Source organism: Tiliqua scincoides, chromosome 2 (assembly GCF_035046505.1).
Source record: "Tiliqua scincoides isolate rTilSci1 chromosome 2, rTilSci1.hap2, whole genome shotgun sequence".
Classification (NCBI taxonomy): domain Eukaryota; kingdom Metazoa; phylum Chordata; class Lepidosauria; order Squamata; family Scincidae; genus Tiliqua; species Tiliqua scincoides.
Genome location: NC_089822.1, coordinates 181,885,417 through 181,912,493, shown reverse-complemented (window position 1 = coordinate 181,912,493; position 27,077 = coordinate 181,885,417). Strand labels below are relative to the sequence as shown.

General features: G+C 44.0%; 1 protein-coding gene across 2 annotated transcripts in view; it reads right to left on the bottom strand.

Moving 5' to 3' along the window:
- PRELID2 (PRELI domain containing 2) overlaps nt 1-27,077 on the bottom strand; it is a 61,890-nt gene that overhangs the window by 18,349 nt on the left and 16,464 nt on the right. For both annotated transcript variants that reach the window (XR_010793843.1, XM_066616791.1), the window contains exons 3-6: nt 26,167-26,240; nt 22,100-22,260; nt 7,673-7,778; nt 179-244 (exon numbers count right to left, since the gene is read on the bottom strand). Coding sequence is in view for 1 of the 2 variants with exons in the window: in XM_066616791.1 (XP_066472888.1) it covers nt 188-244; nt 7,673-7,778; nt 22,100-22,260; nt 26,167-26,240 (398 nt within the window). In the remaining variant the exon portion in view is untranslated. The remainder of the gene's footprint in view (nt 1-178; nt 245-7,672; nt 7,779-22,099; nt 22,261-26,166; nt 26,241-27,077) is intronic.

Below are 27,077 nucleotides of genomic sequence, written 5' to 3'. Positions count from 1 at the left end.
CTGCATTTATTACAGTCCAATCAAACAGCCATTTGCTCTCTATTCTAAAATGACATGAAGAGCACAAATATTGGCTTCAATGAACACCACTTTGAAGAAATTACTTTTCTACCACCAAGTCTTTCTTTATTAAGCCTGATTATAAGTATGACACAAGAAAGCATATATACATACTCACTCTTCCTCATTACAAAAATGGGCTCCCAAACTGTTCTTGCAGAAGTGTTTCCATTATTGTAATTCCCTATAAAAAAGACAAAGAGAAGCCGTTTGACACACATAGAAATATTCTACCAATGCTGAAACAGACACACCAATGTGCAGCATCTACACAGACAGAATTTCCATGATTAGAGATCATACAGGCAGTTGGAGTCAAATCATTAACAGAAGCTATCTTAGTTCTGGGTGTTGCAGGGGGAATGCACACAACTCATAACACTCTTTTTCAGAGTTGGAAGGGATGCACAAGGTAATCTAGTCTAACCTCCCACCTGAGCAGGAATCCTCCTACAGCAGCCCCAGGAGATGTCTGTAAAGCCTTTGCTTGAAGATCTCCAGTGAGGGTGAATCCACTACCTCCCTCGGCAAACTGTTCCACTGCTAAACTGCCGTTACCATCAAGAATTTCTTCCTCATGTCTAACCGGAATTTCCTCTCTTGCAGTTTATATCCATTGGATCTAATTCTACTTTCAGAGGCAACTGAGAACAAATTTGTCCCTTGTTCCATAAGGCAGCCTTTCAGGTATTTGAAGAGTGCTATCACATTCCCTTTTAGTCTTCTCTTCTCCAGGCTGAACATACCAAGTTCGCTCAACCTTTCCTTGTAGGGCCTGTTCTCCAGTCCTCTAATCATCCTTGTTGCTCTTCTCTGAACCCACTCGAGTTCAGATACATCTTTCCTAAAGTGTGGTGCCCAGAACTGGACACAGTACTCCAGGTAAGGTCTGCCCAATGTAAAGTAGTAGTAGTGAAACCAGAGCCACAGAACCTATTTAGTTCTGGCCATTTGTGAATTATGGAGTGGCAGGACCTCTGGGTTATCTGGACTCCAGTTGGGTGTTTAAGGTTATTTAAGCCCTGGACCAAGTCTCTGATAGGAGTGCTGACATCAAATGTCCAACACAGAAACCAGAACCTGGTATATGATACTTACTGCACACTGTTTGGTCTGTTTGATCAGTGGCTGAGATAATCCTGTGCTCGGCGGCAAGGCTTTGTGCCACTGAGCACTGTCGCAAACATACTGTAAGGCACGTTTGCCAGCCTCACCACTGGACTCCCACCAGTGCTAGCCCAGCGCCAGCCGGTGCTGGGCTAGCACTGGGTGGTCGCCCAGCTTCTTTGGCAAGTGGGGCCGGGGAGCAGGCGTTCTGGGGAGGGGGAGGCTGGCGGAGGGCGGAAGAGGGCGGGGAGAGGCGTGCTGGGGCGGACTGGAGGCGGGTCTGCGAAGCTCCACTCCGCAGGATCCAAGGCGCTCATGTAGGGCTGCGTGCCCTACACAAGTGCCTTTACCTTACCACTGACCTTTTGGTCGGCGGTACAGTGAGTAGTCCCATTGCTGCTTACCATTGCTGCTTACCTTACTCAGGGGAAGGGGACAAAAGTCCCCTTCTCCCAAGGCGCCTCCCACAGTAGCCTGGGAGGCGCACGATCTGGCAGCAGCCTTTCTCGGTGCTGCTGAGCCTAGGCGCCCCGGGAAGCTCAGGATTGGGCTGTGACTCTACTATCATCACAGATGCGGGTGAATGCTAAACAGTGGCCATAAACCAAAGCCCAACAATGCATGGGATGATCCTGTTTCCTCCTAGCAAAGAGAAAAGTGATGCACCTAAAGCAGAGGATGTCTGACACATGGAGAGGTTTTCTTTCTTGCAGTGGAACATTAAAAAAAGCCAAACACATGCATGGCACCATCTCAACTTTGGTTCACTGCCAAATAACCAAATTGGTTCAACACCAATAACCTGAACAACCTTTTAAGACTGTCATTTTGTTTGATTTATCATGAAGGAAATATTTTAAAATCAATTTTTCAAAGTGCTCCTTTCCAAAGTTATAAACAAATTTGGGCCAAACACTCCTTTTTAATTTGAGACTACTGCTTACCTTCTGTGACTCCTTTGCATCTCTGCAGGAAGTGAACACTGGCTAATGCAGCCCATCAGTCTAAATTAAGTTTGCCACCATGTACGGAGTAGAGCACTAACTGACATAAGTGAAAATGCTGAGGTTTGCCTTGGGAATTTAAAAATGTTATTTATTGAATCAATTATATTCACAGTGTGATGGTTGGTCTTTCTTACCTCCTCCTCATGGCACAACTCTCTTGATAAAGGGAATTCGATATTACTTGATAGAAGGAAACTTATAAAATACTAAAGGGCAGTTACAAGTCAGCACTACTATTTGTTTCAGTAGGAAAATGACTCAAAGTACAATGTATTATTTTCAGCTAAAGTTCATGCATTTAAATCTTGGCTGAGGTCATCAGGATCCATGGTACTACGTTCAGATACAATTATGCACTCAGAATGCAGAGTAAGCTTTGCCTAACCACTATTCTGTCTGCTTTTTTCACATGCAAAAAAACACAACTTTTTACTACTGTCATTTTAAAATTAAAGCCTCCTTAGTTTCATTATACAGGTTTGTCACACAGTGTGCTCATTAGTCATTTAATTCCTAACAATTTGCATCAAAATACAATTGTTTGCTATTACAAAATTTAATTTTTAGAAAATCAGTTCCATTTGCCATTTTACTTTTAATAGAATTAGTTTGGGGGGGGGGTTTGGGGGGGATTGCCATAGAAGCACTTTCCCACACCTTCTCTATTACTTAACAACTGGAATTTTCATTTGACTCTAATATCTGAAATGAAAACTGCTCTTTCAGGTATTAGAGACAAATGAAAATTCCAGTTGCTAAGTAACAGTAATACTGTCTCTAAAGAAGTACTCACCTTTGGTATATATTGAGAGACGTACAGCCAAGTCCTAGTCCCACCTCTCCGCCACTGGAACTAGAGTTCCAATGGTGGGAAGAGTTTTATGGCCATTACAAACGGCCTGCTGGCAGCTCGTGGAGCCACACGTCACCAGCCCATGAGCAGCAAGACCAGAGTAGCCCTGCACATGAGAAGGGAGCCACTAAGTTCTCACAATCACCTTCTTCCCTCACAACAGGCTAAAAGTGGGATGCTTAAGCATAGCAAAACAAATACCCAAAGAACATAGATTTGGGAATAAAATATCTAGTACACTATCTTTTTGAAGAGTATGATGGAATCACATAACCTAAACTTACTGCTCAAACTATCTAAACTCTCCAAAGCAATGCATCTGTGCCACTGGAGCATACACTTCAACCTGTGGAGGGCGGGGGCAGTCTGAGAGATTTCTGCCAGACAAGGTAACAAATGTTCCCTTACGAGGGGATAAGCCTACACTGCCTAAATGGTTCTACTTGGACCTGTGCCAGTGATTTTGATGGTACAAATCTGAGTAGGCCAGCAGTTCCCTACCTTTAAGCAACTGTGAACCAACCACACCTACACTCAGGTCCATTGTAGACCACCAAGTGCGCAGCCATAGTAAAACATGGTGATGGAGTGATGTCATCATACCATCATGGATGGCTGCTGGACCGTCCTGATTTTGGGTCAAATGAAGCCAAGGGAGGGCTGAAGGGCCCATGCTGCACTGGCGACACAATGAGTGCATAGTGCTCCGCTCACTTGCTGGGCCCAGCCGGCTTGAGAGTCACTTCCTGTTCTCCCATGGACCACTTGTGGTCTGTGGACCATGGGTTGGGAACCACTGGAGTCAGGAAGGTGGATTGAGGCTGCAAAGGGGCAATCCTTAACAGCCATCTCCACTAGTCTCAGTTCCTGAGTTGTGGCAAAAAAAAAAAAACCCCACACACCCCTCTCTTCCTCTCCCTCCTCCTACCTCTCTCCTTCCACTCCCTCTGACAATGATTCTTTCACCTTTATCTCCAAAATCCTCATTATCCCTACTAGGTTAAAGCTGTAAACCACACCCATTCAAGCAAAAGTTCTGGTTTTAACTCATGCTTTCCAGACCTGTCAATACAAGGGGCCACTGCTGACATCATACACTATCTCCCGGGGGGGGGGGGGGTTCCTGCATTTCCACCCCTTCCTGTCTCAGTCTTTTCCTGATTCATCCCCTTCCCCACCCTGTTCTGGGGAGAGGGAAGTAAGAGTAATGGGGCATTTTGGGGGAGGGAAGATGGATATGCCAGATCTTATCCCCCCCCCTTTTAAAAATCTCCCTACTACTTTTTTCTCCTCAGACACACACCACCGAGACAACTAGTATACGTCCAAGTAGACCCATAGGTGATTGGGCAGCCTAATCAGAGGGGATAAAAAATTTTTCATCTCTTGCAAGCTATCCAGCCCCCCCCCCCAAGCATGCAGCATGCATTTCGTCAGCTATAACATAGGGTGATAGGATTGGGTAGTAAATCTAATGTAAGCATCTCCAGGACTGAAGGGGGGGGGAGGAAAACACATCACCATTTATTCCTCTATTAAAATGTTACACAGTAGGAATGCTTTCCAACACGGACAATAACATAGAGCAACCCGTCTCACTGTGTTTCACTTGGACACTCTCCCTGTTTGTTTTTTATGTAAGAGCTGCATTATGGGCCTGTGTTTTGAAATTCAGAGCAGCAACAAATGTGACTAGTGCATCCATTTATTTCTGGCTAAAGTTGTTGGCTGACTGTGAAAACCTTATCTTGCGTGTGTCAAGCATGGACTAACAGCAAGAATGAAAAGCAAGGCTAACCATCCAAAGATAGCAACCAAAAAGGCTTACAGTTGTAAGAAGATCTGAACTCTCTACAACAACAAGAAGGCAAGTATCCATTCAAAAATACTTTCTTCAAGTTTATCTGGTAGCACAGAAAGCAGACGTCAAAATGCTCACAGATCTGAGGACTTTAAAAAAAATCAATGTTTTTATTGATTTTGGGAAAAAAATATTTTTCTTTATTTCAGAAAGGATACAGGAATGTCCCCCTATCTACAGGAGTTCTGAATTGGAATGCCCCCCCCACCTGCAGATACATGAACCCGCAAATATGGAGGACGCCTCCCCCCACCCTCCAGAGGTGAGTGGAGCTCTGCTTCCCTTGACTCCAGAGGGTCTTCTGAGCCCAGAGGGTCTTCTGAGCTTCTGCTGGGCTCAGAATGACTGCAAGAAGTGAAAAAGTAACTTCAGATTTTTTCAACATAAAAATAAAGGTTTTATGCCTTTAAAAAGCATTATGAGGGACAGTGAAGCCTGGGAGTTTCCCAATTCTCATAACACCTTTTAAAGGCATAAAAACATTTCCAGTTCTTTGGCAAAACCGCAAATGACTTTTTTTTTTTCACTTCTTTCAGTCATTCTGTGCCCAGCAGAGAAGACCCTTCAGAGGCAAGGGGAGCCGAACTCCCCTCAGCTCTGGAGGGTGCATGGGGGGGCATGAATTCCTGATCTGCAGGTAAGTGAAACCACATAGCAGGGGTGGCAGCTATCACTTCCTCTCATGATGTGGGGCAGCTGTGTTGGCATGATTTTAGAATACTTTCCAATTCTGATATTAATTTAAAGAACTCCAAAAAGGTGCCAAAATCAACAGTTTTCATTTTTTGGCTTTGTTACACAAATAGTTAAATATTTAAATAATTCATAAAACAAATTAGCCATCACAAAGATGAATGAAATCTACAAGTTCTTTCTTTACAAAATAATATACAGTATAGGGGAAAGATATTTGTTTTCTTTCATTTATTCCCATAAAAAATTCCCCAGTTCAAGAGTACCTAAAAAGAGCCACGTATGGCACTTCTACCTTTACCTCGTGTTTTGCCATCAAGATGACCCCTAAACTTGCATGTTGAAAAGATGAGACTGAACATGCATGTTGAGATAAGAAATGAGGAAAGAGGGATAGTTTCTTCTGAGTTATATTTATTCATGGGCATTTTGAGGATGCTTAGCTATTTTGTCTATATTATCACCTGATGCAGATCCTGATTTGTAAGCCACAGTTAAACCAAAACTCCTACTGTTTGGCCAAACCCGGAGCTGTGGCTTGACAAACCAGGATTCTCCCTCACAACCTGGAGCATAAGGGAAGGACGGGACACTCAGGCTCACTGCTTGTTTAGATCACATTCCCAATCCAACAAAATATATTTGCTGCATTATCTGAATTGTGGCAATATGTTTGTGCTTCTGAGTTGTAGCAACAGGATTGGATTTGCAAAGGTGGAATCCAGTTCTTCATGAAATCAGAGCAAAATATTTTTGTTAGAGAGAAAATGCAAATTCAGATCAACTACAGTCTTGTTATCATTTAGGACATCATTTGCAACACAAAAATATGTTCAAGCGTACATCCCTATAATATACACATCAACTGACTTTTGATATTTTATTAAGTGAAATGGCTTCATTAATCATTCCCTCAAGTAATTCTGGTGTTAAAAAAGAAACTTATGGTAGGTGTCATGGAACTCTAACCCTTTAGTCTGACGGTATAGAATGAGTGGGGACCTGCAACAAAATGCTGTAGAGTGCACACCATTCTTGGAATAAGTCCCATTGTACTCCATGAGGCTTACTTCTTAGTAAACATAGTCATGTTAGTCTCCCTTCCTCCACAAGGCAGTTTTCTAATCTGGCTCCTAGTCTCTCCTGCTTCCCCCCACCCTCATTTTTCTCTTTCCCATTTTGCCTCCCCCCATTTTCTCCCTTTCTATTGTAGCCCAAACCCACTTTGCACTCATGTTGTAAATTCAAGTCCACTTTCCCACAAGAAGGTGCCAGGTTCCAATGCACAGAGAGGAAACCTTCTCTTTTTCTTCAACCCTTTGACTAACAATCTGGGAAGTAAAAGGAATGAACAAAGAAATAAAACAATATGAACCATAAGTGCATAGTCATCCTCTATCTGTATGGAAGACAGACTTTGGGGAATGGTTCATTTGAAATACTGTATTCAGTTTACCTAGTTCTCCTCCTTCAATAGCGCCTTCCTTTTATGCATGGATGGTCTTGTTCTTGAACACAATTCAGTCAGCAAGACAGCCTCATGTTCGGTATTGGAAGGAATCATTCCACACAACTAAATGGGGTAGCTTGGATATACACTATGGAATTTTTGAATGACAGAACCCCTCCCTCCCCTGCCACATCACAAAGTGTTGAATATTCCATCGCAAAAAAGATTTTGTTTATGGGAGGCAGCTGCTTAAGAAACAAAATTAAAAACCTCCTGTGGCTGTGAAACTAGCCATGTGATCCTTTGGAACTAGGTCTTTGTATGTATACATTTATTTAAATAATTTCTACCTCACCTTTTCCTCCGAATAAACAGAGTGCTCGCTGTAGTAATGTATAAGCAACATTCCATTTAGAAATTAAATTTGAATGCAATTTCAAGTAACTGAAATTAAGACAGTCCAGCAGTGCATACAGGCTATGAATCTGAATATATACACAGTAGGGACTCTCTTTTTTAAATCCGTTGCCTGCCAAATAATCTGACATTATTGAGTAGACATTTGGAGGAAGTCATAAATGCACATTCACTGAAGAAAGCATCCAAGAATTGGGGGGGGGGAATAAAATAAAAGCACTTACCCTCTTGACACCTTGATTTAAAAATGTTTGTGCAAAAGCTTCCAGTAAGCAATTCAGCAGTCCTGTGCCTTTTATTGATATTCTCCCTTTCTGAATGAACTCTGTCCTACAAAATAGGAAGGTAAATGAATTGTGTCTTTCTCTTCACTGTAGGTACTGTGGCTCTTTAATAAAACAACCTCTCACAGAAAGCATATAGGCCAGGTCAGAATGTACTAAATGTATAAAATGTACTACTACAGCTAGCAGTAGTAGGCTAGCCCCATCCCCACAGCAGTGTTATATTGTTTTTAATGTTCAATACAAACTTAAAAAGCTTGACTCAATCACAATTCCACTTCCTTATCAATCCTCTCTCATCTTAGGGATGGGGGGCTCCTTTCCACACAGGAGAGGCCTTGAAAATACTCTACTTAATTAGAAATGACACAATGAATGTAAATTTCCAGCCCATGTTCATGAGTCATGCAGTTAGAAAACTACAAGCCCCATGACTGCTTGCAGGAAGTGGCACCTTGTGTATCATGCCAGCTAAGTAAAATTATTGTAGGGCTAGACCTGAGTTCAAACGGGGCAAGTAGAGGGAACTCACATTTCAAGTTCTTCCACTTTGAAGACTCATAGGCCAGGGCCATGGTGGCTATACTTGCATCCAGATCTGGAAAGTCCTAGTACTTACGCCAGGCATGACTAATCCACAGCATTCAATCTGTATATCTGTCACAAATGCTAACATTGCCACCTTATTTGTTTCTGCACCTGAAGAGAATCAGAGTCCTGGCACATACAGTTCAGATACCAAACCAGGCTGAGTACCAGCCTCCAACACAATTCAAGCCATGGCATCCCTTGTCCATGGGAATATTCATGATCTAATTGTTGGAGTCGGTGCAACTCCGTCTGCTGTCCAGAAGGGGTCAAGTTATGGCCCAGTGATTCTGACCTTTCTACCTGTTCTCTCTGTGATCCTTGTGGGGTGTGGCCCTAACCCTTTATCCTTCCCTTCTCCTCTGAGCACTTCCACTTGTCCTCTGACCACCAACCTGTTAAGATGGTGCACACCAGGTCTCTGATGCTCAGGCCATCTTGAGTACAAGGCATGCAGGGTGAGGCAGCTCTAGGGCCTTGCTATCTCTAAGTAATAGCTGAACCTCTGATCCTAATCAGATGCTGTAAATATACACTCAATGGAACTGTAAGTAAATAACTTCTTTTTGCAACTTTAACAAGCCATTGCCTCTGTCTTTTTTTATTGAATAGCAGTCAGCTGGGTGAGGGAGGTTACCTGGGGTAATATCCAAAGGGGGGGGGGGTCTGCTGCTCAAGCTACTCTGCTTCCCCCCAAAGAGGAAACTATTTTTAATTTCCTCCAACACTAATTGCACAGAGTAATATAGAAAAACTGAAACTATAAGAATTGTAAAGTTCTTTTCATATGAAAAGAATTATCTGTGGCAAACCACCAATGATCTTTGTCTTTCCTTGGAGAGGTGGCAACTCAAGGTAAAATGGATTTGGGCAAGAGTGTTATTTAGGCAGATAATGTAATCACGACAAGAAGCCCCATGTTGCTATTTTTCTTTTTCCACAGGCTCTAAAAGACACAAAAAGCACTCAGGAAATATTGATCTCAGATTGATTCTCACAGTACGTAGCTGAGTGATGCAACGTCACTGCAACAACACAGTCATGAAGAGAAGTCTATTCATGAGACGCAGCTATTAAATTATTGACTAGTTAAAAGTATAGCAAATGTGGCTTAATTGTCTTCATGACTGAAGTTTAATTAACACGTCCATAGTGTAAAAAGTCTGAGAATGAATTAGTTCAGATATGGTTTCTTACCACAGACATCTCTCCAAAAAGCATTAAAATACTTGTATCATTTGACCAACCTGTGACAAAGTAGGTTTATATTTTAAAAAATAGCATTAATTAAAATTTTACCTTGCCCTGAATCCAAATTACTCAGTGTGTTGTATATGGTCTCCCTCCATTGAGCTCCACAGTCCTGCGAGATAGTTTAGACTGAAAGGTGGTAGACTGGCCCAAGATCACGCAATAGGCTTGTTGGCTGAATGGGGATTTGAACTTAGGCCCTACCCAAAATTCAGTATCAAGATACCACAGACACTTCTCCAGACCATGAAGTCGGAATAATCATTCACTCTACCTTATTGTGGAGAGTCAATTCAGACATTACAAAAGACACCACCACCACCCCGCCAGTGTGAACAACAAACTACTTGCTTTCTCCCAGGGTCTCTAAGAGAATTCTGTCAGGGGGTACAAAGTTTCTTTGGGGTCCCTTCCCAAAGAGAGGGGGGGTGAAACAGAATGGGGGGGCAATGGGGGTGGACACCACTTCTGCAGCAGTTGTAGCCCCACAGCTGTGTCCCTGAGCTCCCATCCACTCCTTCATTGTAAGCAGATCCACAAGCCAAAGAGCTCCTGGAACAGGCCAGCTTCCTCCCAGATGTGACACTGTTAAGAAATATATGCTTTCCTAGGCCTGGTGCCTGTGGCTACTGGCAGTAGTTGCTGCCATGTGCCATGTGCATCCTGTGTGGGCAGTGAGTCTGAGTGAGACTGGAAAATGTAAGATCCCAGGAAATTTCTGGGCCCCTTCCTTTGGCTCCTGGGCCCCCTTTCTGACCCTGGGCCCAGGTACAGATTACCCCCTTTACCCCCCTTTCCTAGGCCCTGCTTTCTCCTCTCTGGAGTAGAACCTGCAGATGGTGTAATCGGCACCAGTCTGCTCAATGGGGCCAATAGGATCTGCACCAGATATCTAACTTTTGCAGAACTGAGTAGCAGTGTAGGACTTTCAGGCCAGGACAGGGGTTAGGATGCCACCCTCCTGGACCTGAACCACCTTTTCCCCCTCCCCAAAACACTCCCTCCCTGCCTCTGGAGCATGGGGTGTGTGAGCAAAGTAAAAAGGGTCCACTCTGCAGACGCGTGTGGCCTCTGGGACACCAAGTGCCTCTGGGAACTAAGTGCCAGGTAAGGCACAAGAGTTTAGCATCTGGGCGAGTTCAGCAGCAGGGCGAGGAGGCCAGGGCCCCATACGCTGCCCTTCCTCTTCCCTAGAGAAAAGGGCTGCTATCCAGTGTACGGTTTTTAAAAGGACCCCTAAATAAAACAACAACAACAACAAAAAAGCTATGCAGTCAGACAGCCAGCAGCAGGGTGGGGGCTATCCAGTGTTCTGCATCGAGTGCCACATGTATGATTATATGCCTCTGGGGCATAAGTCATGGGTGTGTCCTCGGTGCAAGGAGCTCCAGGCTCTCAGGGAATGCGTCCGCTCCCTTGAAGCCTTGGTGGCCGACCTGGAGAAGCGCAGGCAGCCAGAGGAGGACCGTGGGGAGACTTCTGGGGACGATCAGGCTTCGTCCCAACCTCAGGCGTGCAGCTCCTCGGCTGCCCGGGTGGGAAGTCTCGGGACTGGAGGACGTCATCCTGGAGAGGAGGGAAACAATCCCCTAGGGGGGATCCCTTCTCCAGGGGATGGGCCCGTATCCGAGCGCACTCGGGATACTCCTCGGCGGGAGGGGGGTCGGGGGCTTCTTGTAGTGGGGGATTCAATTATCAGAAACATAGAGAGGGGGGTTTGCGACGGATGTGAGGACCGCATGGTGACTTGCCTGCCTGGTGCGAAGGTTGCGGACATCACTTCTCGTCTAGACAGGCTGGTAGACAGTGCTGGGGGAGAGGTAGCGGCTGTGGTGCATGTCGGCACCAACGATGTGGGCAAGTGTAGCTGGGAGGTCCTGGAGGCCAAATTTAGGCTTTTAGGCAGGAAGCTGAAAGCCAGGACCTCAAAGGTAGCGTTCTCTGAAGTGCTACCTGTTCCACGCGCAGGGCCAGCTAGGCAGGCGGAGATCAGGGGTCTCAATGCGTGGATGAGACGGTGGTGTAGGGAGGAGGGGTTTAGATTTGTTAGGCACTGGGGAACGTTTTGGGACAAGCAGGGCCTGTACAAGAGGGACGGGCTCCATTTGAACCAGAATGGAACCAGACTGCTGGCGCATAACATTAAAAAGGTGGCAGAGCAGCTTTTAAACTGATCCCTGGGGGAAGGCCGACAGGAGCCGAGGGGCATCCGGTTCGGGACTCCTCGTCCCTATGCGATGAGGATGGGGAGGTTAGAGAACAACAAGACAAAGGCAGGGTAGGAGAAGAAATTGGGAAAGGTAGGGAGATGGGATGTGATAGACGGTTTGGCACAATGAGAGGATGTGGGGACAAAGGAGTGAATAAGCAGCCCATCCTGGGGCATTCCGTGTATAAATGCTTTTATGCGAATGCCCGAAGTCTACGAGCAAAGGTGGGAGAACTGGAATGTCTGGTGACAAGGGAAAATATTGACATAGTGGGCATAACGGAAACCTGGTGGAATGCGGAGAATCAGTGGGATACCGCAATCCCGGGCTATAAACTCTACAGGAGGGACAGGCAGGGGCGTGTTGGAGGAAGGGATAGAATCCAGCAAAGTAGAGATTGAAGGTGGGTCCGACTCCACCGTAGAATCTCTGTGGGTTAAATTACCAGGCTTGTGCAGCGATGTAATACTGGGGGCGTGCTATCGTCCTCCAGACCAGAAATCTGATGGGGACCTTGAAATGAGGAAACAGATCAGGGAGGTGACAAGGAAGGACAGGGTTGTAATCATGGGGGACTTCAATTATCCTCATATTGACTGGGTCAATTTGTGTTCTGGTCACGATAAGGAAACCGGATTTCTTGACGTGCTGAATGACTGTGGCTTAGATCAGCTAGTCACGGAGCCCACCAGAGGACAGGTGACTCTGGATTTAATTTTGTGCGGTACGCAGGACCTGGTTAGAGATGTAAACGTTACTGAGCCATTGGGGAACAGTGATCATGCTGCGATCCGTTTTGACGTGCACGTTGGGGGAAGAATACCAGGCAAATCTCTAACAAAAACCCTTGACTTCCGACGGGCGGACTTCCCTCAAATGAGGAGGCTGGTTAGAAGGAGGTTGAAAGGGAGGGTAAAAAGAGTCCAGTCTCTCCAGAATGCATGGAGGCTGCTTAAAACAACAGTAATAGAGGCCCAGCAGAGGTGTATACCGCAAAGAAAGAAGGGTTCCACTAAATCCAGGAGGGTGCCCGCATGGCTAACCAGCCAAGTTAGAGAGGCTGTGAAGGGCAAGGAAGCTTCCTTCCGTAAATGGAAGTCTTGCCCTAATGAAGAGAATAAAAAGGAACATAAACTGTGGCAAAAGAAATGTAAGAAGGTGATAGGGGAGGCCAAGCGAGACTATGAGGAACGCATGGCCAGCAACATTAAGGGGAATAATAAAAGCTTCTTCAAATATGTTAGAAGCAGGAAACCCGCCAGAGAAGCGGTTGGCCCTCTGGATGGTGAGGGAGGGAAAGGGGAGATAAAAGGAGACTTAGAGATGGCAGAGAAATTAAATGAGTTCTTTGCATCTGTCTTCACGGCAGAAGACCTCGGGCAGATACCGCTACCCGAACGGCCCCTCCTAACCGAGGAGTTAAGTCAGATAGAGGTTAAAAGAGAAGATGTTTCAGACCTCATTGATAAATTAAAGATCAATAAGTCACCGGGCCCTGATGGCATACACCCAAGGGTTATTAAGGAATTGAAGAATGAAGTTGCAGATCTCTTGACTAAGGTATGCAACTTGTCCCTCAAAACGGCCACGGTGCCAGAAGATTGGAGGATAGCAAATGTCACGCCTATTTTTAAAAAGGGAAAGAGGGGGGACCCGGGAAACTATAGGCCGGTCAGCCTAACATCCATACCGGGTAAGATGGTGGAATGCCTCATCAAAGATAGGATCTCAAAACACATAGACAAACAGGCCTTGCTGAGGGAGAGTCAGCATGGCTTCTGTAAGGGTAAGTCTTGCCTCACGAACCTTATAGAATTCTTTGAAAAGGTCAACAGGCATGTGGATGCGGGACAACCCGTGGACATTATATATCTGGACTTTCAGAAGGCGTTTGACACGGTCCCTCACCAAAGGCTACTGAAAAAACTCCACAGTCAGGGAATTAGAGGACAGGTCCTCTCGTGGATTGAGAACTGGTTGGAGGCCAGGAAGCAGAGAGTGGGTGTCAATGGGCAATTTTCACAATGGAGAGAGGTGAAAAGCGGTGTGCCCCAAGGATCTGTCCTGGGACCAGTGCTTTTCAACCTCTTCATAAATGACCTGGAGACAGGGTTGAGCAGTGAAGTGGCTAAGTTTGCAGACGACACCAAACTTTTCCGAGTGGTAAAGACCAGAAGTGATTGTGAGGAGCTCCAGAAGGATCTCTCCAGACTGGCAGAATGGGCAGCAAAATGGCAGATGCGCTTCAATGTCAGTAAGTGTAAAGTCATGCACATTGGGGCAAAAAATCAAAACTTTAGATATAGGCTGATGGGTTCTGAGCTGTCTGTGACAGATCAGGAGAGAGATCTTGGGGTGGTGGTGGACAGGTCGATGAAAGTGTCGACCCAATGTGCGGTGGCAGTGAAGAAGGCCAATTCTATGCTTGGGATCATTAGGAAGGGTATTGAGAACAAAACGGCTAGTATTATAATGCCGTTGTACAAATCGATGGTAAGGCCACACCTGGAATATTGTGTCCAGTTCTGGTCGCCGCATCTCAAAAAAGACATAGTGGAAATGGAAAAGGTGCAAAAGAGAGCGACTAAGATGATTACGGGGCTGGGGCACCTTCCTTATGAGGAAAGGCTACGGCGTTTGGGCCTCTTCAGCCTAGAAAAGAGACGCCTGAGGGGGGACATGATTGAGACATACAAAATTATGCAGGGGATGGACAGAGTGGATAGGGAGATGCTCTTTACACTCTCACATAATACCAGAACCAGGGGACATCCACTAAAATTGAGTGTTGGGCGGGTTAGGACAGACAAAAGAAAATATTTCTTTACTCAGCGCGTGGTCGGTCTGTGGAACTCCTTGCCACAGGATGTGGTGCTGGCGTCTAGCCTAGACGCCTTTAAAAGGGGATTGGACGAGTTTCTGGAGGAAAAATCCATTATGGGGTACAAGCCATGATGTGTATGCGCAACCTCCTGATTTTAGGAATGGGTTAAGTCAGAATGCCAGATGCAAGGGAGGGCACCAGGATGAGGTCTCTTGTTATCTGGTGTGCTCCTGGGGCATTTGGTGGGCCGCTGTGAGATACAGGAAGCTGGACTAGATGGGCCTATGGCCTGATCCAGTGGGGCTGTTCTTATGTTCTTATGTTCTTAGGGTGCAAAATTTATGTAAAATGTCTGCTAAACATGTCTTGCAAACCATTTTGAGAATGTATGAACTACTTACGATACATCATGCAATTGCAAAATATGGTTGTTCACAAACTCCCCCATTCCTGGGCAAAGTGATCGAGTGGATAGTGACATCTCAGCTCCATGTTTTCCTGACTGAAATTATCTGGACCTCTTTCAACCTGGCTTCAGGCTTGGTTTTGAGACAGAAAAAATTTTGGTTGCCACAGTGGATGATTATGCCAGGGACTAGATGGGGCAAGTGCATCCCTGTTGGTCTTGCTGAACCTTTCAACAGCCTCTCAACCATGGTGTCCTTTTGAGCTGTCTGGACAGACTGGGACTGAAAGCACTGGGACTGAAGGCACTGCTTTGGAGTGGTTCAAATTCTTTCTAGCCGATAGAGCCTAGAAGGTGGTACTGGAGGACTCCTGTTCTTAACCCTAGCCTTTGGTCTCTGGCATCTACAGTATTCTATTCTCTTCCCCTCCTTGTTGGCATCCTTCAGTCTCGGAAGACTATGGTATCGCACTCTGAATAGTGTTCTGGAACAGAGTGTCCTCTCCAGTGCGCGAAGCCTGGGTAAAGTAGGTATGGAGGATAGGCTGTTACCCATGCAGCAAATCCCCCCTCTCCACGTCGCTGAAATGGTCCAATGGAAAGGCAGAAGCCAATACGGTTGGTTCCAGCGGCGTCGCAGGAGTTGCCAGAACGTGACTGTGTTCAGCCATGAACTGCCTCAGGGATTCCGGCTCCGGATTTTGCCTCGAGATTGACTCCTGAAGCCTTTTCCATAACTGGATGTATGCCACAAGGCAGTGGAGGCTTGGGATCAGAGTTTTCCTTCTCTCAGATGAGCTGCCTTCCCAGGCTGACGAGTCCCATCTACCCGGTGGCTGTTCAGTCACCTCTTACGACAAGTACAGCCAAACTGAGGGCCTATTCTTATCCCCAGCCCTCAGGGGACATTCTCTTCCCCATGTTATTTAATATCTACATGAAACTGCTGGGAAATGCAAACTATACACAGGTCTAACTTGCTGTTCCATTGATGGATGTGGAAGCTGCAGAAGTTCTAGATCATTGCCTGAGTCAGTGGGAGACTGGATGAAAACAAACAAGTCAAAGTTAAATCTGGACAGAGTTCTTCTTGGTCCGGAGACTTGTGATGTAAGAACCTGTTCTGAGGCAACCAGCAACCCATTTTGAATGGGGTTGCACTTCCTCTGCAGGAGCTTGTTCTTAGTTTAGGGGTCCTTCTGAATTCTATGCTACATCTGGATCATGGTAAGGTGGCACCAGTGGTGGCTGCAACCAAATGTGAATCGATCAGACCCAATCGCAGTGGTTCATGCATTGATGATACCAAGACCTGATTACTGTAATTCACTCTATGTGGGACTACCTCTGAAGACCACTCAGAAACTGCTGTTAGTGCAGAATGTTGAGACCCATGTGATCATGGGGTTAGATGGTTGGACTTTGACGGGCTGTTGCTCCTTGGACAGTACTGGCTACCTGCTTCTGGTGGGATGCAAGGTGCTAGTTTTGTTCACCCTTTACAACTTGGAGTCATTCACAACTGGTGTTCATTCAATGGCACTTGCAGCAACATAGAAGTCACATTTCTATGCTACAAGCCCACCTGGTGTGATATGAATGTGAACATCAAAGCCACATGGACAGGCCAATGACCTGGGTCTTAATAGTTTAAATCTTGCTGTCTACTGTCCACCTTCAAAGTTTAAAATTTTATATACGTATTTGCCTAAAATATGCTACCAGAGTCAAAACTATACCAATATTTTCTGACTGTTCCTTAATTTACATTACAAGTCTCATGCATAAATTCCCAGATTATGTGTGCATGAAATTTGTGCTGCTTGGATAAACTGTCCTGGAACCAACTGGCAGAACACTAGCTGCATTTCCACCCCCACCCTGACAGACAACAGATGTTTCAAGGAAGGCTGTAAAGAAAGAAGTGCACCTGGCCATTTGTGCTCTGTAATAATATTGAAGAGGTTTCCTCTTCCGTCCAGCTGGGCACTGGCTTATATAACCTGAAGTACAAGAATTAATAACCCCTTTAATGTTTGTGTTGTATTTTATATTGCAGCATAGCATATATTGAGAAAACAGCAGGACCACCACACTCCAGCAAGGTCTCCTAATAATTTTAACAAATTAGAGGGATAAAGTTGCCAGTTCCATATATATTTGCAAATTGCAATGCAACAAGAGCGCTCACAGAATCACTTAGTGTCTCTCTGGGGGAAACAGTAACAGACTATTTGCATATGCCATCAGGCACTGCATTAAATCTCACAGACTGATTCAAAGGTAAGCTTAAGAGGGAAACTGGCTAGAAGAAATGCATTGTGAGGTCCCAAAGAGAAAAGACTGCATGGGATTTTGAAAGAGGGGGCACAGTTTGCTTTTTCTAGTCTCCAGGGATGCAAGCGCAAAGCATAGATTGTGAATACGTAAACAATCCAGTCTAGTCATTAAAGTTGTCCCCCCCTCACATCAACATTCAGTTAATGCCAAACTCCAGTCTACTAGATGTTGTTGCCCATTCTGCCCATTGTTACAAGATCCTTTAACACATCACATTGCTTCAAGTTCCTTTCTTAAAGTTGTTTATGATCAAGTTGAAAAAGTCCACATTCCAGTCAGTGGCGTATCTATGATCGTGTAGCCCGGTGCCAAGCTCAAAATGTTGCCCCGGAAGTGATGTCACAACCGGAAGTGACATCATGCCCGGGCTTTTTAAAAAGTGAAAATTGGAAGGAAACCACCTCCTCCCCCCGGCAGCTCACCACTCACTTGCTCTGCTGCCTCCCCCCAGTCAGTGGCATAGCTAGGGCATCTATCTGCTACCTGGGGTCAAAGAAGATTTTGTAGAGCCCCTGCATGATAAAATCAAATTTAATTAAGTAAATAAATAAAAACTTATTAATTCCATGCTGTATCATAACATCTCATTGGCACTTGGAACAATCAGTCTCATAGTTTGGAGTTAAGCAAATCCACTTTTTGTTCCACAAGACAGTTGTATTTTCATTTTCTAGTTAATTGGCTATAACTTTTGATAGAATAAAGATATTCCAATGCAGTTTATTTCACTGCATTCTGCATTACATTACCTTTCCAATGATATATAACATGATGGTATTATTCATACATACCAAGATTTTCACAATTTAGGTCACTAGTGTCAAGCTCAGCTTGCTGCCCCCCTAAAGCTTGATGCCCGGTGCAACTGCTACCCCCTGCATCTCCTTATCTACGCCACCAATCTCCTTGGAGCAAGTTTCTACTTATTCCTTTTTCCCCTAAGTGATGTCAGTTTCTGCCTATCTTATTCAGTCTCTGTCCATGAAAGAATACCTCATACTTTTAAAAGACTTCAGAGGGAATATAATTCACAGAAGTGTCAGTAGATTAATGAGGCACAATGCATTAAATTAACAGAGATTTTACTCTAAAGGGTCAGTAGGTTTTTGGTTACACTCTCTACTATAGAGCACCTCCAGGATTACTCCAACAAAGCTTTGGAAGACTGATATTACATTACCTTCTTTTCATTCTGCATAGAATCCAACCTCATAGACAAGTTACATAGTAGCCAGCAGTCCATGGATTTCATTTTGCACTCATTACTTTTTATACTATTAAAGAATTAGTATAAATTTCATAGGAAACCAATGCAGGCAGGCTGACATGACCTGGAAGGGCAGTACAGTACTTCTGAACACGTTCGTTTTGGTAGAAGCTTACATACTGCTTTCCAGCTGGGCAATGGTCTTTTTATAGCAAAAGGTTTTCCTCGATGCCTCTCTCATGCTGCAATAGCCTCAGAAAGTTCCTCTCACTTTATGCTGCAGTAGCCCAACAAAATGTGAGATGAGTAAGAGTCACAAGGTCCCATTTCCTGCTCACTTAGAACAGCCCTTCAAACATCACCCAGCCACACACACACTCCAACCTTGGGGGCTGAGCCAACTCCTTAGTGCTTTCTCATCCATACAATCAACTATGTTATGAAATTCATACACACTTTTTCATCAGCATGGGAATCTGTCCATAGATTAGTGGTTCTCAAGTCACTATGTTTGTATATGAGAGGAACCCCTTTTTTATATACTATAATAGTGCTTCCCAAAACTCCTACAAGAGAGTTGGGAGTACTGTAAGTGTATGCAGGGGAGGGGCTATGGCAGCAACCTGATCCCCAGGATCACACTACTACCAGGGATGCTAAGGCACCCTGGGAGTTCTGGGGGGCCCTCTGCAGGGCCCCGCTGCACCTCTAAACATGTGGAAAATATAAAAAAGGACACTTCTGGTTTTCTGTTTATTTATTTATTTATTTAACTATAATAAACATAAAATAGAAAAATACATACATAAACAAAATTCTAATAAAGCAGCACGAGCGAAGCCAAAACATTCCCATACTTATAATCCAAATACATACAGTCCAAACATTAACAAATATTAATCTATACCACTAATACTTCAAAATCAATCTTCAAATCCAAAATACCTCAAATCCCCATCCTCTCTCTGATTCAAAAAATCAATAACTGGACTCCAATTCTTCAAAAAGTTTTCTGTTGAATTCTCCCTAAGCAAAATTGTTAATTTATCCATCTCCGCATAATCCATAAGTCTTATCCACCATTCCTCCACCGAAGGTATATTCATAGTCTTCCAATTTTGAGCATAAAGTATTCTGGCAGCGCTTATCATATACAAAAATAAAACTTCATTTTTTCTTTCCACATACTCATCTGTCATACCTAATAAAAATACTTCTGGCTTCAATTGTATAATTGTTTTTAAGATCAACTGTATCTGTGCGTGAATTTGTGACCAATATTTTTTAACTTTTGAACACATCCACCACATGTGGTAAAATGTTCCCTCTTGTTTCTTACATTTCCAACAACTATTGGACATAGTTTCATACATTTTGGCTAATTTACTTGGTGTCACATACCAACGATAAATCTTATATATATTTTCCTTAATGTTAACATTCAAAGTAAATTTTGTCTGTTTTATCCATAATTTCTCTCATCTGTCCATTGAAAGTTCATAGCCCACATTTTTTGCCCACTGGATCATGCATTCCTTAACCTGTTCATCTTCTGTTTCAAACTTCAAAAGCAATTTATATATTTTAGATATTACCTGCTCATCTGATCTTAATTGTTTCTCCAATATTGTCTCTCCCTCTTCAAAACCATATAATTTTTTATCAATTTTAAATCTTTCTAATAATTGTAAATACATAAACCATTGGCAGTCAAAACTCTCTACAATCAAGTCTAGAGAGGAATTGACACTTCTGGTTTTCATCGTGAAGCTGAAGTGCCCATTTTTTCTATTTTTAACATGTTTGGAGGTGTGTGGGGCCCTGCAGGGGGCTCCCCAGATTGTCCCAGAACCTCCAGGACAACAGCACTAGAGTCTGGTGAGTTAAAAAAATCCCTCCCATTCTGACAGCAGCACAATCCTGGGGATCAAGTTGCTACCTTCCGCCTCCCTGCCCCTTAAAGGGACAGGGCCAAGTGCTTCCTAGGCTGGTGGGATGTGACCACCAGTTTGGGAGCCACTGTACTACAGGAAAGTCAACCAAACTGCCACCTGGTTCCAATAAGCCATTTTAATGGCCTCTAAGATTAAAACCAAGTAAACGTAAACCCAGGCATTGAAATATTCTGTCTACCTTTGTGCCTCCAACTGCAATCTTTTTCTTAAATTTTTCAAGAGTTAGTGAAAAGTATCTTACAATTGATTATGCTTTAAGTGTTCCATTTTTACTTTATGGCGCCTTCTAAAGGAATGTTATTGAAGCAAGTCAGTAGAGTTTACAGCAGATCACACCATTCAAACTCATTTTACGCTCCACCACATTTTTCTTCTATTACACTGCAATTATGCCTGGCTGCCATTCTTATTCTTATCAACTGCTCATTACCTTTGTTGCTTTTCACCAAGACAAATCCAATAAATATAGTTCACAAATAAAATTGAATTGGTCTAAAACAGTGGTTCCCAAACCGTGGGTTGGAACCCACCGGTGGGTTGAAACCTGATTTTTGGTGGGTGACCAAAAGTGTAATGGAAAGATCAGATAACCAACTGCCCAAAGCCCTGAGGCTATTCAAAAATCAGATACTGCAGCTGCCAATTACCCTGCAAAGAGATCAGCTCCTGAAGTTTGCAAGTTAGCTGCTAACTGCCCTGCAAGGAGCTGAGCACCTGCAGTTTGCAAGCATGTATAGGGAGATAAATGTTTGTGTGTCTTTCTTTCTGGTTATTTTTATAAATAAATAAAATATTTCTTTTTAGATCTCCTTTTTTTAAGTGTGGTAAACCTTGGTGGGTTAAAACGACTGTCGTGTCATTTTAAAAAGTGGGTCCTGGTGCTAAAATGTTTGGGAACTACTGGCCTAAAACATCCAGCCAGCATGGTTTGAACATATCTTTACTTTAAGAGTAGAACTAGTTGAAGATTAGAAAACTTATTGCAACATAGAGCTAAAGACTTTGCTAAACTAGCTGAAGTATTCTTCACATCCCAATCCCATTGGGCTGTAGTGCTGGCAGAATGAGCATTGCACCAATGCTCATGCACTTATGGCATTCATGAAAAGACACACCAACAGTGCACAGGGTCGCACATTGACAGAGATTTGGTGGGAAGGCCAGAGCCTTTCCATACATGTTGGAGGATCCTCCCGGACCCACTGAGGCATATAAGACGGCAGGGGAGCTGGGGGAGGTAGAATGAGGGTGAGGGAGAGCAGAATGCAGCAGTAGCCATTTTGGAGTCGCTACATCCTATAGGGGAGAAACCATAGGATTGGGTTGTTCATTTATTCAGTATTTCCCTGATTGGCTATGGGAAAAACTAACCTTTCAGTGAGACTGTATCTGCAGCAGGGCTTTGGCATGAATCAAATAGGCATCTTCATTTCCAATCTTATTCAACCGAATTCATTTTTCTTACATTTATAATATATTGTTTTCATCCTATATTTTCTTTCAGTCATTGCTTTTAATTATTTTGAATCAAGTAGAGCCTAACAGGAATAAAGGAAAAACTAACTAAAAGTACATGTGCACCTTACCAGTTTGGATTGTCCAAGCTTTCCCTAAAGGTTGATTCTTCTTTAAGAGTGGCATACTGTGTCCACGTAAGACACCGAGTCTTCATAGACATAATTCTTTCCCGCATATTAAGCCAAGATTCCTCTTCTAAGTAGACATCAGACACTTTTAGGACACTGACCTGTCAAACATGATGGTATGTTTCAAAAACTCAACGTGCTTGAGTAAGAAGAGAAACATTCTTATGTTCAGCATTTGCTTTCATCCTTATAAAATGAAAGATTAGTAACTGTACAAAGGATGAAGCCCATCAATAACTTTTGTTCCTTGACACAAACACACAAATTTAGCAGTTAGTGGTGAGATCATGCAAACACTCAAACAGCCCAATTCCCAAGGAGGGCCTGCACTGAGGGAATGCAAATTCCTCCTGCACACACAGTTGCAAAAGTGCCGCAAAGCGCTTTGCAGCGGTTCAAGGCCCAGGTGCATCAGCAGGAAGACTGGAGCCTTCCTGTACGCACCAGCGGAACAACAGTGGTCCACCAGAGCAGGTAAGTCTTGGGCAGGGATGGGGAAAGGGGGTTGAATGGGGTATGGGTGAGCAGAACAGGGGTAAGGTGTGGGTAGATAGCACCTGGGGGGAGGCAGCATCTGCAACATCAGCATGCACTGTAACCAAACCTCTTCCTGGGCCTGATCCACCTGCATGGATCAACACGGATTTGCAGCAATATCACTGGCGCAGGTCCTTGTTGACCCGTTTCACCTGATGGGGCTTATGCAGAGAGGAGGGGACAAATGTCCCCTTGCCCGGAAGAGACCTCCAGCCACTAAAAATCTCCCACAGGGATGCAGCACAGCCCTTGCCAGAGCCGCTGCATCACTGCACAGGTATTTAGGTCGGATTGGGCTGAAAGACTTGTTCTTTCCATTCATTCACAAGTAGCTTTAGTCAACTGCAACATTTAATGTCAAGCATCAACTTAATTTATGTGTGCTTTTATCTGCTTATATGCCCAGTTTAAAGCAATGGATTATAGCAGAAGTAATTTGCCGACTGTTGCACACAAGACATAATCAGCCAAAACATTTGGTTTATTTTGCATTCTGTTCAATACCTGGAAGTTTTATGTTTTCCCATCTGGATAAGGCATGGAAAAGGCAAGCAAAAATGTGACAGACATAATTATTTGAGTTTCAATATACCGGTCTACAGTCCACAAAATAAAACATGAACAAAATAGAGCACAGCACCCACATTATGAACACTACAGGAAAGCAAATCAAGGTTAAATCTGAAAGAGTTGTTAGTTCTGTTCCTGCCAGACATATTTCCAATCTAATCAGACCCTCCTGCAGCACTTCCCTTGCTGCAGAGACTACCCAACAGGAAAGAGTTCATCTAACCTATGGAAGAACAGTTAGCACATCCTCACTGGCATCACAGACCAATTGGACAGTAGCCATCACACTATAAGTAGCACACTGAGCAGACATTTTATTTATACAGGAATACCACTTGACTTTCATCGCTCTGCTCTTTCAACTGCTTTCAATTATAACATTTCAAGTTTTGTCCGCATGATTTCCCCTTTCGTTCAATTTCATTCAACCTTCCGTGACATTCATCGATATTCTTATGTTTATTTTTTCTTTGATTAGGTTTTGCATGCATTTGCATGTATTATATAGTTATTTACCTTTTTTCTGGCCAAAATAAATTTGCAAACTAAATAAGTCTATGCTTTGACATTCATCCATTTCTGACTCTCATCCATGCTCTGGTCCCTAACCAGATGAAAGTGAAAGGTATTGCTGTATATTTCTACCCCGCCATTCTGTCCATAAAGGACATTCAGTGAGGCTTATGCTATCTAAAACAAAATACAAATGAACACACCATTTATAACAAGCAAAGCAACAGAAAAATAATAGTAGTAGCGTAACAAAACCTATCTTAGGGTCCAATCCTATCCAATTTTCCAGAACTGATACAACCATGCCAAAGGGGGCGTGCACTACATCCTGCAGTGCAGAGGGGCAGTCACAGAGGCCTCCTGAAGGTAAGGGAATGTTTGTTCCCTTACTTGAGGCTGCATTGCAGCTGCATCAGTGCTGAAAGGCTGGATAAGATTGAGCCCTAAGGCTGCAATTCTAAACACACGTATTAGGGGGTAAGCCCCACTGAAGACAAGGAGACTTGCTTCTGAGTTTAGGATGTGCTGTAGGCCAGCAAGCCATTGCTTAAAATACAGTGCCTGAAACTGTAATTGAAACATGCATGGAGGGAATCAGACATCTTTCTCAGGGTACATTTATACAGCTTTTCTGGTTTTAGTGTACAAAGCACCTCATATGTATAACTTGATGTTGTTCTTATAACACCTCAGTAAGACAGTTATGTCAGACCTTCCCCCCCCCCCCTTCCAAGGGACTATTTAAGATCTGTGAGACCTGAGACCTGTCCAGGCCTCAGGAAGCTGATAATATCATCTTCTGGTCTGAGCACTGGTCTAAGACGACTACTACTTACAACATTTTAAAAGTACAAGGTAGTTTGACATTTTGAGGTTTCTGTTTAGAGGCAAAAAGGCAAGATACACCTGGATAAATAAAAGTAGTACTATTATTTCCATATTGCAGCTTAGGCTGATATGGAGTCGTTTGCCTAAGGTCACTTAGTGAGTTCATAGCAGTAGCAAGATTTGAACTGGAGAAGTTTCGATCTGCAGCTCAGTATCTTAGCCATTGTGCTACATCAGCTCTCAAATGAGCCTGAGTGGTTACCTGAAAAGGCCCCCTAATGTATACCAACCCAGTGTACTTCAGACACCCATGGACCATGGTACATGGAGTAAAGCTTTTATAGTGATTCTCAACATGTGACAGATATAGTTCCAGTGTGCATGTACATCCATTGAGTGATCATAACGTATAGCTGAAAACAGGCTTATATGCTACATTTGCCATTGAACTGAGTTTCCAGCCAACAAATGCCAGTGATATAGATTGTGAATGGGGAAACACCTTATCTGAAGGATCTGACCCATAAAGTGAGTTGTATTAAATGATATGGGTGGTAAAGTGGGAAAATCACTCCATGGAGAACATAGCAGCACAATCCTAAGCTTCACTATTCAGAAATCCCATTGAGTTCAACAGGACTTACTCCCAGGTAACAGAATACAGATTGCAGCTCAAATAAGAAGAGCCCTGCTGGATCAGGTCATAGGCCCATCTAGTCCAGCTTTCTGTATCACAGTGGCCCACCAGATGTTTCAGGGAACACACAAGACAACAAGATACCTGCTCGTTACCAAACCTTGTTACCATTCCAGAACAAGATTCCTTAGGACACTGGCCCTTGCACCAGCCCAAAAGAGTTGCTTACAAGCCATAAAACATGTTTGCTCCTCTCAAGAGTCAGCTAGGCTGGTGCAGGGATGTGCACCAGCCCGGCATAGGCTGCATCCAGCCTCTGTGCTGAGATGGGGAGGGAGGGTTGCGTCGGCCAAGCTCGGGGTCTGCGGTGAGCAAGGAGAAAGCAGGAGGGAGGTGTTTCAGGGTGGGGGAAGGGTGGGCGGAGGATGGTCCTGGGATGGGCAGGAGGGGAGTGGGAGGTGAGACCGGGACCCAGTTGTTATGCCGGATCCCAACCCCGTTCCCTGAGCAGCTAAGCAGCTGCAAGCCGCTCCACTCTCCTCAGACTTATTCTGTCTCTGGAGGTGGTACAAGTCTGAGGAGACCCATTGGAGTTGTGGTGGCTTACCCGGGTGTAAGAGGAAGAGTTTCCCCTTGCCTCCAGCTGAGCTACTTCAGGTCCCAATCTTGCACTTGATACAGCACAGGCCTCCTGGCCTGCCTGTTCCAGCACAAGATAGGATTGTGCTGTTACTCACATTGTAAGGAAGTTGTTCAAATTTCCTTTCTAAACTCCCAAGCTGAGGTTAAGGCTTATCAGCCTATGGCATGGATTGCTTAGCTTCCAAGTGGACAACAGTCACTGCACAAACCATTGTAATTTCCCTATGTCCTTGAAAAACAGTAGAACTCAAGAAGTTTCAACTTGGCTGAAACAAATTACCTTTCTTAAAATCTGCGGAACTACATTTTGGCACGTTGCAATCCTTCTCCGGTATATAACTCCAGTAGACAAATCTGAGCATAAAAGAACCAACTAAATTACAAAAGTGCTACTTTGGCAAACATAATTTCTATAACACAAAAACAAAATCAAAATCGAACAATGGCACCTCAACTGTGAGCAAAGAGGTTAGGAAGCCTGGATGTGGTAGAGGGATTTAGTTTCACTTCATACTTTCATTGCCAAAAGGAGTCCCGCCCATTTGCCAGATGGACCATGATGGAAATGTTTATGGATTATATGCTTAGCTCAAAAGGGGGTATTCGCGCCCACCTCAACCCCCTACCAGCCAAGGAACAGATGGCATGGATCAAGCATTTTATTGGCATCTAGGCTGGTGATAACAAAGCATCAAAAGGAATGCCAAATTCAGCCTTCACAGAACTGGCTGGACCTCCACTGCAAAATTTGGCATATAGCAGTTAGAGAGTTAATTTCTGAGGCATTCCTGTTGCCAACTGTAAGTTTCAAATATCTTCCTGGGTCAGCACTTCAGATCAAAAACGGCTCATTTTGCTCACTCTGCTTTCTGAAGTATGCCCTAAAAGCACAAAATACCTCTCCACCCACCATTGTCAATGTTTGGGGCCTAAAGCAATTCTCTTAGACAATTAAAATTTATTTTTATATTGAGCTGGGCCAGTGACAAGAACAAAGCCCTCTTTTTATATATGAAAAAACCCTTCACAAATTATGGTTATTTAGCTACAATAAGAACGTGACTGGCTTCCAAACTCACTTTGCATTTTAATATTTAATGATTCCAATCAAGTCCAGAAACCTCAGAATGCTGTTAACCAATGATGTGACTAGGCAAATAGCCCAGTGGAAAAAGAGTTCACAGGAAGAGA